Source organism: Myotis davidii, unplaced genomic scaffold, assembly GCF_000327345.1.
Source record: "Myotis davidii unplaced genomic scaffold, ASM32734v1 scaffold408, whole genome shotgun sequence".
Lineage (NCBI taxonomy): Eukaryota > Metazoa > Chordata > Mammalia > Chiroptera > Vespertilionidae > Myotis > Myotis davidii.
In genome coordinates, this window is record NW_006299389.1 from 341,935 (window position 1) to 357,309 (window position 15,375).

The 15,375-nt window shown below is 44.7% G+C and overlaps 1 protein-coding gene across 1 annotated transcript in view; it reads right to left on the reverse strand.

Moving 5' to 3' along the window:
• Positions 1 to 15,375, reverse strand: part of GLDC (glycine dehydrogenase (decarboxylating)) — an 82,292-nt gene that overhangs the window by 10,557 nt on the left and 56,360 nt on the right. Inside the window, exons 17-21 of the mRNA XM_006774841.1 lie at positions 11,252 to 11,377; positions 9,435 to 9,584; positions 8,099 to 8,211; positions 6,467 to 6,608; positions 3,725 to 3,836 (exon numbers count right to left, since the gene is read on the reverse strand). Coding sequence (XP_006774904.1) covers positions 3,725 to 3,836; positions 6,467 to 6,608; positions 8,099 to 8,211; positions 9,435 to 9,584; positions 11,252 to 11,377 — 643 coding nt within the window. The remainder of the gene's footprint in view (positions 1 to 3,724; positions 3,837 to 6,466; positions 6,609 to 8,098; positions 8,212 to 9,434; positions 9,585 to 11,251; positions 11,378 to 15,375) is intronic.

Consider the following 15,375-nt stretch of genomic DNA (forward strand, 5'->3'; position numbering starts at 1 on the left):
TAAACCCGGCCAAGGTACTCTGAGCACTTACTAGCATTCACCGAGTTGTACATTTTAAGTGGGCGAGTTGCGTGGTACATGAATTCTATCTCAATGAAGTTGTCAAATAAAGTTAATCATAAGGGAAAATGTCAATAGAAAAAAATTAGAAATAGAAAAAAACAAATATTGATAAATTATAGCACAAATATGGTGTTTTACTCATCAAGTTGGCAAAGATACTTTGGTTTAGGTTTGCATTGCTTTTTCGTGCTCACGAGGCCCTGGTGCCATGGTCATTCTCACCTACTGAAAAAATTCAGTACAAAGTCTCTGGGGGGACAACTAGGCCCTCTGTATCAAGAGCTTCAGTGAGTTGATAGCCTCTGAGATAATAATTTCTCTTCGGCGACTAACCTAAGGAAACAATCAGAGATTTTTTTTTTAATCTAAGAAATTCAAACAACTCAGGGAAAAACCTATAGAACTGCTGAAGTTGTGGTATACCCACACGACAGAATTGATGCAGTCACTCTCAAAGAACATGTAATGGCATGGGGAAATAATCACAATATAAAATAAAGTTAAAAAAAACAAACAGGACACAAGCCCTAGATGGTTGGGTTCAGTGGATAGAGCGTCACCCTGCAGACCGAAAGGTCCCGGGTTCAATTCTGGTCAAAGGCACGTACCTCGGTTGCAGGCTCCTCCCCAGTCCAGGCCCTGGTCCAGGCCCATGCAGGAGGCAACCAATCGATGTGTTTCTCTCACATTGCTATTTCTTTCTTTTTTTTTTATTATATTTTATTTTTTTTAATTGCAATCGAACCTGGGACCCTTGAGCTCCACAGGCTACGCTCTATCCACTGAGCCAAACCGGTTAGGGCTCACATTGATATTTCTTTTTGTCTTCCCCTAACTCTTCTACTCTCTCTAAAAATCAATAGAAAAATATCCTCAGATGAGGATTAAAAACAAAACAAGAAACAAACAAAAACAGGACACAAACTGTGCTTATAATATGATCTCAACTGTCTAAAACTAAGATGAGAAGGAATACAGCAACATATTAATTGCAATTGTGTCTGCCAGATTGAACCATGGATCATTTATATTTTCTTCCTCATACTTCTTTATTTTCCAAATTTTTCATGTTGGGCACCTATATATTATTATATAACCAGACAAAACCAATACTAAAGCTATTCCTGAAGGCCAACACATAAGCAGGATGCATTTCACAGCGCAAGAACTGTATCTGAATTAATTAGTAGCTCTAGTCGCTTCTTTAATATCCACTTCAGAAGCACTTCATTGTGTTGCTTAGAGACATATTGCCCACAGATTTCTTTCTTCCTCTCTGGGGAGCATTTCTACCCGAGCTTCTGGTTACTTAGCTCTTTTCTATTTCTAAACTCTAGAACCACCCCTTGGGTACATTTTTTTATTGATTTTTTTACAGAGAGGAAGGGAGAGGAACAGAGTTAAAAACATTGATGAGAGAGAAACATCGATCAGTTGCCTCCTGCACACCACCTACTGGGGATGTGCCTGCCACCAAGGGACATGCCCTTGACCGGAATTGAAGCCAGGACCCTTCAGTCCTCAAGCCGACGCTCTATATCCACTGAGCCAAACTGGTTAGGGCTTGGGTACATATTTAAAGGCAAGACCAGCCTTTAAATGAAAAATCACAGATGTTGATGTACACTCTCCTGTGCAGGGAAACCCAAAGCCAGACAGTGGCCTCCTTCCTGTGGCCCAAAGTCTGGCTGCTGCTTACTGACTGGTCTCTGCTCCAAGACCCCTCTGTCCCTTCTCCGACTCTGAGCCCACGCACTGTGTGCCTACCTGGCACCATCCCCTCCCATCACCTCCAGGGTGACTTTTGTTTCCTCATCTGTTATTCTCTCCATTGAAGCTTCGCTCTCCCCTCTTCACTGCTTTTTCCATGGAAACAAAACCAAACTACACCCTATGCAGCAGCTCCTACCACCCCTTCACCTCCAAACTCCCCCAAACCACAAGAGCTTCCCACATCTCCTCCCCAACCTCAGCCCACTTAGCCCATTTCCACCTGGCATCTGCCTCACCATCTTGCTCTGCTTTCAAAGGTGACTGACGGCTTCCTAGCTGTTAAAGGCAAAGGTGCCTTTGAGGACACCTATCAGATACAATCAGCACTCCGCACACTGCACTCTGCGATGGCTTGCGCTGTGCCAGGCATGACACCAGGCATGGGAGCTCCAGAACTGCAGCAGGCAGGCGCCGCCCTGCAGGAGTTTGGAGTCGATGGCAGAGCCAGAGGATAAACTAAGTGGGAGAAATCCTCCGTGCTGAGGGAGCCAAGAGGAGGAAGTAGTTCTCTTCATCCAGAAAGGGAGGCACCAGGGAGGAGGTGAAGCCAGAATAGTGGCAGGAAGGACAAGCAGAGGGTTTCTGGGGGGCGGGGCTGTGAAGAATGGTGGTAGAGGGTGCTCAACGCCACCTCAGGAATGGAGTCCCTGCTCATGGTAGGGGGGCGTCTGCACTCCTCTTTTTTTTCCCCAATGAATATTTACTTGTTTCTGTTAGTTTAATATATAGGTAATATAATATAGGTATTTTTTTAATTCTCACCCAGGGATATTTTTCCATTGATTTTTACAGGGAGTGGAAGAGAGAGGGAAAGACAGAGAGAAATATTGATGTGAGAGAAACACATCAATTGGTTGCCGTCTGCACAGGCCCTGACCAGAGCCCGGGCCAGGGGGGATTCTGCAAAATAGGTATGTGCCCTTGACTGAAATCGAACCCAGGACCCTTTGGTCCACAGGCCGATGTTCTATCTACTGAGCCACACTGGCTAGGGCCCCTCTTAATGTAGCCATCTACTTGAGGGGTTTTACTCTGGTCTTTCGAAATTCTTTCTTGGGTCTCCCCACTTCCAAGAGTCTGCTCTCATAGGTTGTGTCCTCTGCATGTCTACCTGACTCCATCCCCTCCCATCACATCCGAGGTGACTTTGTTTCTCCATCTATTATTGCCTCTATTACAACCCTAAGAGGTGTACCTAAAATGTATCTTCACACTCAACTTATCAGTAACTAAGACTCACTGATTCTACTTTTAATAGCATGTTCATGCTATGCCACCGTCTTAATGATTTCAACATTCTCTTCATCTTGTCACTCCTCTCCTCAAAACCTTTCTGGCTCAGAGGTCAAGTCCGGGGCCTTCCAAGACTTTCAAGGCCCCATGCTACCTCTCCAGCTTCATCCTCATCGGATCCTTCTCCTCCTAACTCGTCCTTCAACCCACCCAACACTCCCACCACCTGGACCACTCCTTTGTCCCTGGCTTCTCCTGGGTCTCTGTTTACTTAGACTCTGTACACTTCCTTCCAACGGGCTCCTCCCAGAGGCTGTCCCAAAAATGCCTTCCTGCCTCTGCCCAATCCGAATTTCTCCCCTCGTTGGGGGCATTCCCATATCGCTTTGTAAGGTAAGGAGCTCGTGGAATTTACGTATATATCTCTCCGTGGTGTGGGCTTCGTGTTGGCCTGAACTAACTTCATTGCAGAGCCTTGCAAATGCAGATACCCCTGATCTGTTAGCTAAATTAAAAGCATTTCCAATAGCTGTACACTTTTCTCTGGTGTACACTAAGAAACACAAGTTTTCCACCCACTTCAGAAAACCAGATCTACTAGGAAAAACTTGGTTTGATCAAGAAAGAACCAAAGTGACTTAAAGTTAATACTTGCCTCTTGCACCCCGGAAAAGGACTCTGTAGTGTTTTTCTAATCTCTTGGCCATGTAGTTGGCATTCAATATAGCAACTTCCGTGGCTTGTTTAAGGCCCTTGCCTCCCATCATCTGTAACAGAGGGAAAAAGAGCCATCAGCTATGGAACAGGTAAACCCAATGGGCACAAACCAGACACCTCCTGAGAAATCCCCCTACAAGGAAACTCAGCCCACCATCACTGTAAATTGCACGTGAGCGGAAACCCTAACAAGGACATCTGTCAGTCCTCTCTAATCCTGAAACAATTTTTGGTTTTCTCCTTTGAATGGTAATTTTACATTGCTTATTACAGTAACAAAGCTTATAGGGTAAAACTGACTGCTGACTATTGTGCTATCTAAAAAAGGAAAAGAATTATTTTAGGTTATACTCATTTAGGGGAGTTTTTGTTTGTTTACTGTGAATTTGAGATGCCTTGATGATTGCCAAGAACCCCATGGGATCTTGGCCAAAATCCCCACTGAATCAATTTTGTGTGGTTTGTCTTCCAACTGTCCACAGTCAAGGCCATTTATGTTTAACAACTGCTGGGTTCAATTATACCTTTTTCTGGTGGTTCATAAGTCTCTGTGATTATATGGGGTAAAGGGCTTAAAGTCAAGACTTGCACAATTTTTATTGCGTACTTTCTTCCCAGAATACATCACGTATGATGGAGGCTTGATATGTATTAAATACTTAACTAATGTAAAGTGCATGAGAAAGCATCAAATAAAACAACAGAGGCACCAAAGTCCAAAGAAAGGAGAAGACACATTTTGCCGGGCTGGTACAGGTCTCTGGGAAGAGTTAGAACTTGAGTGGAAATTTAAAAATGGGTAGAATTTGGATAGACCAGAAAGGGGAAGACACTCCCGGTGAGAAGAATGGCAAAAACGAAGGCGTAAAAGGGAAAGCACAGGGCTGCAGTCTGGGAGTTCCTGTAGAGCAGCGGTTCTCAACCTGTGGGTCCCGACCACTTTGGGGGTCAAACAACCCTTTCACAGGGGTCGCCTAAGACCATCGGAAAACACATATATAATTACATATTGTTTTTGTGATTAGTCACTATGCTTTAATTATGTTCAATTTGTGACAATGAAATTGGGGGTCACCACAACATGAGGAACTGTATTAAAGGGTCGGGGCATTAGGAAGGTTGAGAACCACTGCTGTAGAGCCTGGTGCATTGTGACTACCTATTGCAAGCCTCAAACTTTTGCGAGGGAGGACTTGGACTTGGTTCAGCGACTAGCTTTCTGACTTGCATATCAGTTACTGAGCAGCTCGATGGCTCAAGCCTGCCCCTACATACGCTGCATTTGATTCTCTCTGGGACCTTAGGGGATTTCTGAAGAATCCCCTAAGAGTTCTATGTAGGCTAGTGAGACCCAGTGGTGATTGCAAAGGGAAGCAAGGAGTAGATTTGGGGGCCTTCAGGGAGAATGTCCCAGATGGACTGAAACAGGGAGAGAAAAGGTGGTTCTAGAGTCCAGGTGAAGAAAAGACAGGGCCCAAAGTCAAAGGGTCACCTAACCCCTGTTTTATTTACTTCACTCTTACACTGAGGCTCTGCCTGGTGTTCCTGGCACCCAGCCAAATCAGCCCGGGGCACTTATTTTCTATCTGTGGGAAATCATCTCCAACCCAAACAGGTCCATAGCAAATAGCCGAGGTTTACAGGACCTCGGGACCGAAAGGAAGCTGGGAATTAGATTCCGTTTGCAAAGAAGCAGGCCTTTATTATGATGGTCTTTGTTGTCTCCTAATTGCAAAAACAACTCGAGGGTCATTTAAAACAGAAGGTTTTCGTCTCTGAGGTACGGTAATAGCATTGTTGTTCCAGCTTCCCAGAAAGTTTTCCTTAAGAATCATAAACGCCACACTGTTCAAGAAGAACAGCCAGCCCCGGAGAGCCATCCGGCATGATCTGCATGGCTGAGTTTGAGGTTTTGTTTCGCCAGAAGCCACCCTTCCTTTAAAGGGAGGAGCCAAAGGGGAAGGCGGCTCTGATCAGCCGCTGCTGAAGGAAGGTTCCTCTCCAACACACAGTCTGGTCAGCCCAGGGGGCGGGCAGGCCAGTTCGAACGAGAGCTGCATGAACTCTGGCGCTAGTGTTTTTCTGGAGAAACACAAAGGAAGGAAGCCTGTTTTCTGACAAAGTCTAATTGCCCCCGAGAGTGCAGTTCCACAGGCCGTAAAGGGCAAAGAGCTTCGGGAAACCACCACATCAGCAAATGTCTGCTACTTTTCATCTGCTCCTCCAGGCTTCCGAGAAATACAAAGTGAAGTAAGATGTATTCCTAGAATTTATCCCAGGATCTCAACCAAGGGTAAGACTTCGTATGCACACTGTTTTTCACTGGCAAAAAGCGGTCACACAAATCCTCCAGGAAACCAGATGACGTGGCCAGAATAGCCACATGACTCAGAGAACTTAAACTCTGTCTGGAAAAATAGATCTGGTGTGTTAATTTCTCTGACGTTAAACCCCCTGTGAGAATCCAAAGGAAATAGCATAATGAAGACGAGATGAAATGCATTTTAGCTGATCTCTGTAGGAAGCTTTCTTCCACCCAAAGACATCGGCAATCTTCACTAATCACATTTCAGATTGTGGGGGTTTTTCATTCTCAGGCTAAGAAGGAAGTCTACGATCTCAGTTCCCCACCCACACGTCACATCCCCCCGGCCTCCTAACACACATTCAAAGGCCTCACCTTAATGTAAGCCCATGAAATGGGCAGGATGGAACTGGAGCCCCACGGGGCTGCGTTGACGGTACCCACGGGCCGGGCATCCTTATCAGACGTTAACGAAACGACAGGATGACTGGGTAAGAAAGGGGCAAGATGCTTCTTCCTGTAGTTTTAAGTACAAATTCAGAAGATGTAAAAAGATCCACTACAACCAGCCAGGTACGGGCTGGGCCCTCTCAGGAAGCTGTTCCAATAGAGCAGCGGTTCTCAGCCTGTGGGTTGTGACCCCTTTGGGGGCCAAACGACCCTTTCACAGGGGTCGCCTAAGACCATCAGAAAACACATATATAATTACATATTGCTTTTGTGATTAATCACTGTGCTTTAATTATGTTCAATTTGTAACAATGAAATTGGGGGTCACCACAACATGAGGAACTGTACTAAAGGGTCACGGCGTTAGGAAGGTTGAGAACCACTGCAATAGAGGCACTCCGAGTGTGGAAGGGACCTGACAGCACTAAGGCAGACGTTCAGGAAGTGTCCCTGCCTTCCTCCTCCACTGGAAGCACAGCTCACCAAACACGGGTGTCCCAGGGGCTCCCCCAGGCACTGTGGTGGAGGATTTGTCTGAGGCAGGCTCACTGGGATGTGCGGACATCCCAGCCCCATACCCTCTCCCTCCCAGCCCCACACTCTGTCCTGAGGCACCTGAGGGACATAGAAGGATGCTGCTTGGAAGAAGCCCATGGGGCTACACATCAGAGGCCTGCATGTGAACCATTCACCCCACTCACCCCACAGCTGAGGCACTGGGCCTCCTCCACTTACAATAAATAATAACCATCAAAAAGGAAAGCAGAAGGGCTATCTGTTATAATCTCAAAAATAAAGGTTTTTAAAAATAATAATAATAAAAAGGAAAGCAGAAAAAAGGGGGCAGAATCCAAGCCCTGAAGACTGGCCCCCTTGGCACATTTTTGAAAGACTCAAGCTCAGGACATGGCTGCTTAGCCTCATTTTCATAAGATGACTTGATTTCACAGTGTAGAAAGATACATAACATCGACAAGACACTCCTTTGGTCTTATTTTGACTTCATCCAATTATTTCTAATAATAAGGTTTATTTTCTCCTTACTTATCTCAGATATAGTAAGAATTCAAAGCCACTTTCTGCTAGGAGCTCTTTTGCTGGTATTGTTGTTGGATAATTCGCTTTCAATGCAACCATCAGCTGATTTTAAAGAGAAAGAAGTCTAAGTCTGAAAAGCACTTCCAGTCTACGGCCATACCACCCTGAACGCGCCCAATCTCGTCTGAAAAGCACTTCCAGGTGCTAATATTCCAGTTCTGATCCATAATCCTCCAGCAAAGCTCCCTCTTCACTACTCTTAGTAAACGTGCCCTGTCTGTGCATGAATGGGAGCTCAGTGTGGCCAAATGTTATGGTTAATAAAATCTAATTATGGTCTTCTTTGGACATACCCTAAAGGAATCTATTTCACTGCTCCTGTCCCAGGCCCTATGGGCACATTACATAGGCAGGTAACCTCGCCACCTGAAGACCTCAGTGGGAGTAATAGCAGGTTTGGGGCTGTTCTTTCATTCTCAGTGTCCAAAGCCACGCTGAACCCAGCAGCCCAGAACTCACACTCCGATGGGCCCCATGCCAGGGCCGCCTCCTCCATGGGGAATGCAGAAGGTCTTGTGAAGGTTTAGGTGCGAGACATCAGACCCAAAGTCTCCAGGACGACAGATTCCCACCTACCACAATGGGAAAGAGCCGAAAGTCAAAGTCAAGAACTGGAAAGGATGCTCTGGAGAGGCAGCCATGCTGTGTGCTGTGGCCCCTCCCCGCGGAGGGAAGGCAGGCAGAGCTGCTCACAGGCTCACCCTCAGTCCTGGCTGAGGCCTGCAGGGAAGCCTGGCATTCCATAGGCAGCATGCCTTGTGGTTTCTGTGGAAACAGCAGCTGACCATTTAGCCTAATTTAGATTCTAAAATACAGAGTTGAATATATAGTCAATTCCTAATTATCCACCCCCTGAGCGGAGGAAGAAAATGCCGCAGCACAAGAATGGTTGTACTCCTTGCAACTGACACGGGCACCTCTCACCCCAGCAGTTTAGTTCCCCCTGCACTTTCCCCGAAAGGCCCCTTTGGGCAGGCACCCTGATGGGAGGGGCTGGAGGGCTGCCCAAGGGGATGCTGATGAGCCCAGGGAGAGGAAGGGAGGCGGGCAGTTTTCCTGAGGCCATCCCGATGCCAACGACAACATTCAACAACGACAACATTCAACTGGCGTCCCTGCCACTTTGGCATTAGGGCTGGTTTTGAATGCGGGCAGAGATAAAGAACGCATTTCTGCGAGTGAAGCAACAGACAATCCCTGGACGACACTTACAAAGGAAATCAGAAGCAAAGAGAAGCAGAAAGAGTCTGAAATAGTAAAACAAATAAGCAATGAGAAATAAGTTAGGAAGTCTCTGAGAGAGAGAATGACACTCCTTGCACCCCACACAAGCCTTCTCCTTTCCCCCTCCCCCCACACTGGTCAGGACCTGCCTTCAGGGAAAGAACTATTCAGCTGTTTCACACTAACGAAGCTGGAAGCTGAAGCCAGTTTAATGCTTGTCCAAGGTCATGGCAGATCAACATTCACGGATGGCCAGAACTTGGGTCTGAATTCTCTCAGAAAGGCAATCAGGTGAGCCTCTTGTCTCTCCCACTCCCAGAGGGATCACACCCGTGACAAGCTAAAGGCTTTCAACTTATTCCCTCCTTCCTTTCAACCATTCTGCCTCCTCCCCAGCGTCCCCCATCACCTATTTAGGATCTGTAATCTCAGTGACATTCGGGGGCTTTGTTTGAAACTGTCATCCTCAGTTCTGAATACAGTGTCATGTTTAAGACAACCCTCAAAAGGTCAGAGAAAAAATTTTTTTCACTTAACAGTTTTCTCAGGAATCCCATCTCGTGTTGCCCACCTGAGCATTCATATTTGCCCCGTCTAGGTAGACCTGGCCTCCGTGTTGGTGAATCAGGTCACACACGTCGCTGATGTTCTCCTCAAACACTCCATTGGTGGATGGGTACGTAATCATGATTGCTGCCAGGTTCTCCTTGTGTTTATCCACCTGTGGGTCAGAAAAGGGCAGAAGGGGACAAAGGAGGAAACCTTTCTTTCTTGGTCAAACAAACCCTTGCTTTTTATTTTAAAGGATTAAGAAAGATGAATTGCCGAAACCGGTTTGGCTCAGTGGATAGAGCGTCGGCCTGTGGACTGAAGGGTCCCAGGTTCAGTTCCGGTCAAGGGCATGTGCCTGGGTTGCAGGCACATCCCCAGTGGGAGATGTGCAGGAGGCAGCTGATCGATGTTTCTCTCTTATCGATGTTTCTAACTATCTCTCTCCCTTCCTCTCTGTGAAAAAATCAATAAAATATATTTTAAAAAGAAAAAAAAGAAAGATGAATTCTTGGTCTTTTCATTTCTGAAGTTTTCTTAAAGTATGATGCCAACAATAAAAGATCCACAGCCATGATGCCCTTCATTAGTCATTCCAAAGAAATAACAAGATCCCTTCAGGCTAGGTCTCCATGGTCAACACCAAAAACACTGCTCAAAAGTTTTGGACAGATTGGGCTCAAGTCTCCAAAGTGGTTTTCCTTTGAAGTCATCTCAGTAATAATTTCAGATCTTTTTAGTTCCAAACATGTATATTTTCACAGTTAATCTCTCTCTGCTCATCTTGCCATAGCCACCATTATTCCCTTTCCCTCCCATTCTATGGAAATTAGAATTCCCACAAGGAGTGCTCCTGCTCTGACAGGGGGGAGAAATCTCCCTCAGTTTCCCTCCTGACAGAAGGCAAGCATATATAAAAGGAAAGCATGTGAAAAAGTTCCCATTTTTCTGGCCAGCAAGTCATTGCAGGCTTGTATGAAAATGAAAACAAAATTTTAATGTCAGTAACCTATACTGGCCCAAAATAGTTGTTGGTAAAAACTTTGTGGACTGATGGAAGAGGGGAGGTGAATGAGAGAGATGAGCACTGTTGGGGTGTATTTTCAGCTTCCCTTTTGAAATTAGTTACTTGAAGTTCCCAGACTCCATGCCTAATAACCCTGACAAAATCACATTGCTATTCAACTGATTTCTTTCCCTCTTAAGATGCAGCCTCCAGTCCACCAGTGGAAAGCAGATACGGTTGCTAGGCAACCTCTTCCTGGAGGTTGGGAGGTTGGGAGTGGGGGATGGTGTTTTAGAAAGGAGGGTGGAATGCTGCCGGATATTCAGCAGGTAACGGCTGGGATGGCCACAAGCACTTGCAAAATCTGCATTTATGTTTTAATTCCCAACACAAAGGTTGAGAAAAACCGTGGCTGCCAGTTTGATTATTAATGGAGGAAAGAGGGGTAGGTTGGGCAGGAGTAGGCAGGTCCTCCAAGGAGTACCCTTACTACCACCATGAATAATTCATTCGGTTTCTTACTCATGCATAAATTAGAGAATAGGATTTCAATTTAAAGAACCTGCTCCCTGTTGGTGAAAGAAGAGGAAGGCCAGACTGTGGTCCGCTTAATTCTGGAGCAAAACTGGGACTGTTGCCTTTTATTGTTCTTACAGAAACGGTTAGGTTTTCTGACTTTACGCCATTATTCCCAGACCCATTCAGAGGAGGAATTGCAGTCTTTTAGTTAGAATGCAAAAGAAGCTAATGCTGATATAAACCATCCAGCCCCTGACCCCCACCACCCCTTCCCAACCCCAACCGCTCCCATCTGTTAAGTGGAAGATGGGTACCATGGCCTTGAGGTGAGCTGTGTCGATATTTCCATATTTATCCACCTCCACAGGCTGAATCTTCATGCCTGCCATGTGGGCACTTGCGGGATTGGTCCCATGAGCTGATTTCGGAATGAGGCAAACCTTAGGAATGAAATGAGAGGAAGGAAGGAGGATAAATAACCACCAGGCTATTCATCATGACAGAAAAGCCCTACAACAAGCACATCAAACCCACAGGCTCACGCGGGCCACATAAACAAGGTGTAAGTTCATGTGGCCGCAATAAAACAAAAGCTTCAATTTTCATAGAAACATAGGTGTATTTTGATAGAGACATGCTGAATACAAAGGGCTGAACTAAAAGAGTCATCATTAACATAAAATAATAGAACATTTTAATAAAAATTAATATTTTTTCTTGAACATGAACTTACCAGACACTAAATAACTGCACAAATTAATAGGCGCAATGTAAAGAAACCTATTTTTCTTGTTCTCTGAAGGCAAACATATATCGTTATATTGGCTGGGCTGCAAAAATACTCATTGTGGGCCGCATGCGGCTTGCGGGCCACAAGTTTGACATGCTTGCCCTACAACATGCTTGGAGCAAAAATTAAATAGGCACCACTTCCTTTATTTAAACTGACCACTAGTGCCTTAAAATCGGCTGCAATTTCATTGTTACCGTATTGCAAAACATTGTCCAAAAGAGAAGTTTCTGTTTGGATGCCCAAATAATGTTCCCTAAGTACTTTGTTCCTTTATCCCAGCACACCAAAAATACACCTGGGCTTATTCTAACCTGATCTCTGTTAGAATACGCACTCACCACCTTACAAAAACATTAGATCAGAAGCTCAACTCCAGGACTCAAATGCCCACATCACAGTGTCTGTGCCCTGCTTGGCTCTTCTGCGATCCAAGAGACATGACAAGGGCAGAAAGAATTCCAAAGCCTCCCAGTGTCATCCTTTATTGGTTGTTTATTCTGTGCAATGAATTGTCAGTTCCCATGAGAATCATAAACTAAGCACTAAATCTGGTCAACCTCTGCCCTGTGCTCACACGACTTGTTCATTGACAACACTGCCACGTGTATAAGTAAATGCCTACAGTGGACAGGTGCAGGGGTGGGGGCGGGGGCGAGACTTGGAATAAGGGAAGGGGGACCACTTCAGGTTAAAGAGATCAAGAGAAAGTGTATCAAGACGTACAGCTTAAAGATCTATCGAATTCTAATGGAAAGTGGGTGATGAGTGCAATGCTAGAACTCCCAGATTTAAATCACTTTCATTTCCTCCCCCAAAATCAGATGAACACAGGCAAAAACACATGCTCAAGTAGATCGGACGAAGCCCCAGTACAGGAAAATGCATTACAGACTTTTCCTAAAACAACAAAAAGAAGCAACAAGCACCCTGAAAATAATCCTTTTTCAAAAAAAGAATTATTTTTACTGATTTCAGAGAGGGAGGGAAAGGGAGAGATAGGAACATCAACGATGAGAGAGAATCATTGATCAGCTGCCTCCTGCATGCCCTCATTGGGGACCCAGCCAGCAACTCAGGAATGTGCCCTGCCCGGGAATGAACCGTGATCTGGTTCATAGGTCGATGCTCAACCACTGAGTCATGCCAGCCAGGCTCCTTTTTTTTTTTTTTTTTTTAAATACCAGAACCAATATTGCAATCCCTTGAAGAGAAATGGATGCACATTATAAAATGGGCTTACAAAAGGAAAGCTTAGCTTACAGCTGTTTCCTCAAAAACAGCAAAGTCATCTACTTAATAAAAATACACGTGCACAAAGAGAGCTGTAACCAGAGGCACACATGAAAGTACTTTGTCACTCTTCTGCTGACAGCAAGTTTGTGCCTCTTTTGAATGGCTCCTCATCTCATGCTGGTTATGCTCTGTTATCCTCAAATCCGTCTTCTTGTTTAAATGCCTCCCGTTTGTACTGAATGTTCTTTAATTTCTCAGGACCAAAGCGAGTCACTTGTCCTTTCTCACAAGGTATTTTTATTCCACCAAAGGATCTTGGTATAAAAGGATCCCTAGGGGCAGAACATTGATCAAGGAAGGGAAAGGCAAATGTTTTAAAAATGAATATAAACTATTTGTTAAAGGCCTAAGTGGAGAATTCATATCAGGGAAGTTCTGCTGAAACAAAAACATTCAAGCTAAGCCCTAGCCAGTTTGGCTCGGTGGATAGGATGCCGGCCTGTGGCCTGAAGGGTCACGGCTTTGATTCCAATCAAAGGCACGTACCTTGGTTGCAGGCTTGATCCCAGGCCCAGGTTGGGGTGAGTGTGAGAGGAAACCAATCTATGTGTCTCTATCACACAGATGTCCTCTTTCTCTGTGTCTCTCCCCCTCCCTTCCACGCTCTTTAAAAATCAATGGAAAAATATCCTCGGGTGAGGATTAACAAAAAGAAAAAGGAAACATTCAAGCTAAAAATGTCAACCACCCCATGGTACACTGAATAAAGGGCCTCCAACGATGCCCACATCCTATCCCCAAAATGGCAAAGGGACTTGGCTGATGTAATTAAGTGAAGGTCTTGAGATGAGAGATTAAGGACCTTAAGATAGGATGAGGATGAAGCTACATGGAGATGGTGAAAGAGCATAATGATGGGGAGCTCTAGGGGCTACCTCAGTGCAAGGAGGGAAAACAGAAGAGGGAACGCTTGATGTCAGTCATCGGTCAGTCACTGGACAACTGGAACCTTAACATTCCTCTTGAAATCTGAATTATAGGTTGGGCTCCAAATGTATTCGCAAGTGTTCTCATCAGAGGGAGGGAGAAGGAGACCTGATTACAAAGGAAGTAGGAGATGTGATGACTGAACAGAGGCTGGCGTGATGGTAGAAAGGGGCCATGAGCCAAGGAATGAAGGAAGCCTCCAGAAATGGGGAAAGAAAGGCAAAGAAACATTCTGAATCCTTCAGAAGGAACCAGCCCTGCCAAAACCTTGACTTTAGCCAAGTGAAACCAATTTCAGACTCTTGGCCTCCACATACTGTAAGAAAATAAATGTGTATTATTTTAACCCACTAATTTTGTAGTAATTTATTACAGCAGCCACTGAAAATTAATACACATTCTGATATAAAGAGTAGTAGAGGGGGAAAAAGTCTCTGTGGTTTTGTCAATGATTCTTTTACAAGTTGCTGTTAGACATTTCTGGTTTTCTTTATGGACCTAGGAAACTTTATTTTTTAATGTTAATTTTTCCACACTTTATTTATTTGATAAGTTTTTCACACTTTAGAATTGAGTTGTTATGAGGGACATAGCAACAACAGGACCCAGATTTGATGTTTTAGTTTATCCAAAACGAATCCATGAATATCCATTTAGAGATGCTGTGTTTTCCTCAGTCCCCAATATGTCTGGTGTAGAACCAACATAGCTGATCCTTGAAGGATTCAGGGTAATGCTCCTTGCAAGAGAAGTCAATTTCTCACTCATGGTAAAAACTGAACAACCAAAGGCCATTACTTTGCCTCAGGCAATCGGGAAGAGGAAAAATACATGAAAGTTTTTGGAAGGTGTTTCTTTCTTTTTTTTTTTTTTTTTCCAGTTGACCAGCATGGTTGGGTTCTCTTGCCTGGTTCTATCCAGGATCTCCAGCCAGGTTCTCGAAGGTGTTTCTTTGTTGTTGGTTTTTGTTGTTGGTTTTGGTCAATGTTTTCCCTTTGTATAGGAAACACAGTCTTTGACTAGCAAACCTGACTAGCAAATTGAGTTATTTCAAAGTGTTTAGGACAGTGCCTGGCACATGGTGATTGCAATATAAGAATCTAATAAATAGCCCTGACTGGTTTGGCTCAGTGGATAGAATGTCGGACTGCAGACTGAAGGGTCCCAGGTTCAATTCCGGTCAAAGGCATGTACCTTGGTTGTGGGCACATCCCTAGTAGGGAGTGTGCAGGAAGCAGCTGAATTAATGTTTCTCTCTCATCGATGTTTCTAACTCTCTATTCCTCTCCTTCTCCCTTCCTCTCTGTAAAAAATCAATAAAATATATTAAAAAAATAAAGAATCTAATAAATAAATATGCATTCTCCCAAATTAAACTGGAGAATCAAGAAGTTGGCTATTGCCTTTTAAGAATGCCTGAAATTT